Source organism: Bufo gargarizans, unplaced genomic scaffold, assembly GCF_014858855.1.
Source record: "Bufo gargarizans isolate SCDJY-AF-19 unplaced genomic scaffold, ASM1485885v1 original_scaffold_1589_pilon, whole genome shotgun sequence".
Lineage (NCBI taxonomy): Eukaryota > Metazoa > Chordata > Amphibia > Anura > Bufonidae > Bufo > Bufo gargarizans.
This window is the reverse complement of record NW_025334426.1, coordinates 207,161-212,063: the sequence shown is the minus strand read 5'-3', so window position 1 is coordinate 212,063 and position 4,903 is coordinate 207,161. Positions and strand designations below refer to the sequence as shown.

Sequence of the window (4,903 nt, the reverse complement as noted above, 5' to 3'; positions counted from 1 at the left end):
GGGTGAGTGAGTGAAGCCAGAGGGTGTGAAAGGGGTGCTATTACTTACACAACACAGAGGGGACTGTGCTGTATGAGACATTACAGCGGGGGGTGTCCCCCTGGACCACTGGTTGTCTCAGCCCTTGTTCCCCTCACAGAAGTGATTTCAGATGATTCCTCCATCCCTTCCCCTGGCTGGGACACTATACAGACCTGAATAATTCATAGAAGCAATACAGCATTAAAAACCTCAAGCGCCAGAGCAGGTGCGGCTGCAGATCGAGTGCCTGGCGGCGGATAGAAAGAAGATTCCATACATTGTAGACATGAGCGGCGGGAGGAGGAGCAGGAATCTCTAGATTCCTGTAAACCACAGTGAGACTCCTCATCTGATCCAGAAGAAAGAAAGGACCACGATGGGGAACCCTGGGCTTATGACCCATCTATAGGGCTCAGATCAAGTCTTCCTCTAGAGACCCGCACAGTGAGACCACTAACATTATGGAGCAGTACAGTACACAGGGGCAGCAGAAAGAGTGGGGCCGTACACAGGGGCTGCAGGAGGAAGAGAGGGGCCGTACACAGGGGCAGCAGGAGGAGTGGGACCGTACACAGGGACAGCAGGAGGAAGAGAGGGGCCGTACACAGGGACAGCAGGAGGAAGAGAGGGGCCGTACACAGGGGCAGCAGAAAGAGTGGGACCGTACACAGGGGCAGCAGGAGGAAGAGAGGGGCCGTACACAGGGGCAGCAGGAAGAGAGGGGCCGTACACAGGGGCAGCAGGAAGAGAGGGGCCGTACACAGGGGCAGCAGGAAGAGAGGGACCGTACACAGGGGCAGCAGGAGGAAGAGGGGGGCCGTACACAGGGGCAGCAGGAAGAAGAGAGGGGCCGTACACAGGGGCAGCAGGAGGAAGAGGGGGGCCGTACACAGGGGCAGCAGGAGGAAGAGGGGGGCCGTACACAGGGGCAGCAGGAAGAGAGGGACCGTACACAGGGACAGCAGGAGGAAGAGTGGGGCCGTACACAGGGGCTGCAGGAGGAAGAGAGGGGCCGTACACAGGGACAGCAGGAGGAAGAGAGGGGCCGTACACAGGGGCAGCAGAAAGAGTGGGACCGTACACAGGGGCAGCAGGAGGAAGAGAGGGGCCGTACACAGGGGCAGCAGGAAGAGAGGGGCCGTACACAGGGGCAGCAGGAGGAAGAGAGGGGCCGTACACAGGGGCAGCAGGAAGAGAGGGGCCGTACACAGGGGCAGCAGGAAGAGAGGGACCGTACACAGGGGCAGCAGGAGGAAGAGGGGGGCCGTACACAGGGGCAGCAGGAAGAGAGGGACCGTACACAGGGACAGCAGGAGGAAGAGTGGGGCCGTACACAGGGGCTGCAGGAGGAAGAGAGGGGCCGTACACAGGGACAGCAGGAGGAAGAGAGGGGCCGTACACAGGGGCAGCAGAAAGAGTGGGACCGTACACAGGGGCAGCAGGAGGAAGAGAGGGGCCGTACACAGGGGCAGCAGGAGGAGAGGGACCGTACACAGGGGCAGCAGGAGGAGTGGGGCCGTACACAGGGGCAGCAGGAGGAGAGGGGCCGTACACAGGGGCAGCAGGAGGAGTGGGACTGTACACAGGGGCAGCAGGAGGAGCGGGGCCGTACACAGGGGCAGCAGGAGGAGCGGGACCGTACACAGGGGCAGCAGGAGGAGTGGGACTGTACACAGGGACAGCAGGAGGAGCGGGACTGTACAGAGGGGCAGCAGGAGGAGCGGGACCATACACAGGGGCAGCAGGAGGAGAGGGGCCGTACACAGGGACAGCAGGAGGAGCGGGACCGTACACAGGGGCAGCAGGAGGAGAGGGGCCTTACACAGGGGCAGCAGGAGGAGTGGGACCGTACAGAGGGGCAGCAGGAGGACCGTACACCGTAATACAGACACTTCACAGTGTAATATTGATAATCATGTGTAATGTCACACGCTGTACTATATATTTGATCTTATACTTATTTGAGGCTCCTATAGTCCTTTTTGGGGGGGATTCGTCGTCTCTATTTCTCTGTGGTGTTCTTTATGGTTGATCTAGATATGAGGCTTTGTGTAGGATGATGAGTGTAATAATTGTTCCGGGAATCCTGCTGCTCTGTCATTATGATAATGGATGATGACGATTACTCTAATTGTCTCTATCACCCCATTCAACCTGGAGGACACGGAGATCACTTCCTGTTCTGTATCATCAGTGGGAGGGTGGACATAGACTACGGAATGGACACTGTCTATGTAGTAGTGTTAGCTAGTGGAGATGTTAGGTGCTGCTAGCAGGACACAGTCAGAGGGGCATCACAGTCAATGAGGCCAGTGGAAGCTGGTAGGTCAGCTCACTAACCTGCTGTTATAGGGATGAAACTTCACCACCATAGTAAAGCCTAGTAGAGGAGGGAGTTAAAAAGTAAAGGTCCATTGTGATGAAGAAGTGGAAGGCAGCAGGTTAAAGTCCACCACAATGGTGGTGCCATGAAGAAATGGGAGACAGCAGGTGAAGGTCCACCATAATGAAGAGGTAGGAGACTACAGGAGAAGATCCAACACAATGAAGAGGAGGGAGAGAGCAGTTGAAGATCCACCACCATGATAGTATTATGAAGAAGAGTAAGATAGCTGGTGAAGGTCCACCACCATGATAGTACCATGAAGAAGAGTAAGAGAGCCGGTGAAGGTCCACCGCAATGGTAGTGCCAGGAAATAGAGGGAGCTAGTTGATGAAGGCTGACCAACATGGTAAAGCTTAATTTATAAAAGGGGAAATGGTAAGTGAAGGTTCACCACAATGGCAGTACCACGAAGAAAAGGCAGACAGAAGGTGAAGCTCCAACACAGTGGTCAGGGCCGTCTTTACCAAGGGGCAAAAGGGGCAGCTGCCTCTTGAGCCCTGATAGCTACTGCCCCGGGTGTCAGGCTGTCGGCTACACAGGCATCATGATCGTACTGTGCTAATGATCTTAATTCTAGGACCTTAATGAGTTTTGCTCTAGGACCTTAATGACATCATTACCATGTGACCAGTAACCTAGCAATATTACTGGTCACATGGCTATGAGGTCATCACAGGTCCTAGCAGGAGTGTTGCAGAAGTTAACTGTGGAGCTTTTTTGTGTGAAGATTACATCAGAAAAAGGTGACAGGGGCTGTTATGTTAATATACTGTAAACTACTGTATAGTGGGGTGCTGTATACTGTGTGGTGGGCTGTATACTGTGTGGTGGGCTGTATATTGTGTGGTGGGCTGTATACTGTGGGGGGGGGGGGTGGCCTGTATACTGTGTGGGGGCCTGTATACTGTGTGGTGGGCTGTATACTGTGGGGGGCCTGTATAGTGTGGGGGGGCCTGTATAGTGGGGGGAAGTGCTATTCTGCTGTACTGTATAGTGTGGGGGGCTGTATCGTGTATAGTTTGGGGTGCTGTATACAGTGAGGTGCTGTATACTGTGGGCTGCTATACTGCTCTACTATATACTGTGGGGTACTGTATAGTGTGGGGTGCTATACTGCATACTGTGTGGTGCTGTATACTATAGGGTGCTATACTGCATACTGTGGGGTGCTGGGGTGCACTGTAACACTAGGGTGAGCCGAGCCCTGGTCTCCTTCCTGCAGAGCGGTGCCCACTTCCAGCCTGAGCCCAGCTGCCCAGAGCACTGATCCTGAGCCTCGGTCTCCTTCCTGCAGAGCGGTGCCCACTTCCAGCCTGAGCCCAGCTGCCCAGAGCACTGATCCTGAGCCGCTGGAGTCTTCAGAACTGGAAGTATTTACAGTCATTCACTGGACTCTACCAGATGTGAGGATTTTTTTGTGTGTTGTGGTGGAGGCCGTGATTGCCTGCTAAGGTGTGGGAAGGCGGGATCCAGGGGGCCCAAGTAAATTTTTGCCCAGGGTCCAATCAATATTAAAGATGGCCCTGACAGTGGTAGTGCCAAGAAGAACAAAGTGAGAAGAGTTAAAGGACTACCATCATGCTAGTGCCAATATCAAAATGAAGAGAGTGGGTGAAGTTCCCTGCAGTGGAGGGAGAGAGGGAGTTAAGGTCCACCACAGTGGTAGTGCCAAGATGTTAAAGGGGAGGGGAGGTGAATATCCAACACAATGGAGTGCTAAGAAGAGGAGGTAGAGGACAGGTGAAGATCCACAGTGATGACAACACAGTGAAGAGGAGAGAGAGAGGAACTGAAGAAGCATCACTATGGCAGTGTCAAGAAGAGGAGGGAGAGAACAGGCAACAGGCGGAAATTCAACTCTGTGGTAGTACCAAGAAAAGGAAGACGAGAACAGGTGAAGGTCCACCACAATGGTAGTACTATGACTAGGAGAGAGAGGAACTGAAGATACACTACAATAGCCATAGTCCCTCACCTCACAGCAGTGTCTTTAAAGGGGTTCTCTGGGAATTAAGAAAATGAACATCCTTAAATACTACTTTCTAATAAAACTATTCCCAAATACCTTTCATTAGTTTCATTAGCACTGAGCTGAAGAGCTGCCTCATCCTCCTCTCTACTTGTCAGGGATTATGATCCTGAATACAACTGATAAGATCTTCAGCTGAATCTCTGTAGGAATGGAGTCCATGAGGAGACATGAAGTACAGAGGGGATGGACCGGACAGACTGTGGTAATGTAGACTGCATACAAGAGCTGCTGCTCACCAGCCACATCCCCACCTCCTCTCTGTCCTACATGTCTCCTCATGGACTCCATTCCGACAGGGATTCAGCTGAAGATCGTATCAGCTGTAGCAGGACCATAATCCCTGAGGAGCAGAGAGGAGGAGGAGGCAGCTCTTCAGCTGTGAAGTAACTTGTCCTCCTGTGTGATTAGGATGGGACTTGTGTGCACTAATAGGACAGCGGCCATTTTACTTCTCCTAATGATCG

General features: G+C 53.3%; 1 protein-coding gene across 1 annotated transcript; it reads right to left on the bottom strand.

The window, feature by feature from the left end:
- Positions 1-480: 480 nt before the first annotated feature.
- LOC122923422 (basic proline-rich protein-like) lies at positions 481-4,515 on the bottom strand. Its single transcript, XM_044274234.1, has 2 exons — positions 4,473-4,515; positions 481-1,838 (listed from the first exon to the last, which is right to left on the bottom strand). Exons 1-2 carry the CDS (start codon positions 4,513-4,515, stop codon positions 481-483), a joined length of 1,401 nt encoding a protein of 466 aa, XP_044130169.1.
- Between the last annotated feature and the right edge of the window lie 388 nt (positions 4,516-4,903).

Coding starts and splice junctions, on each gene's coding strand:
- LOC122923422 (XM_044274234.1), bottom strand. CDS start 4,515: ATGAGGCAGCTCTTCAGCTCAGTGCTAATGAAACTAATGAAAG. Junction 1,839..4,472: donor GCTAATGAAACTAATGAAAG/GTATTTGGGAAT, acceptor CCCCTGTGTAAG/GCCCCTCTCCTCCTGCTGCC.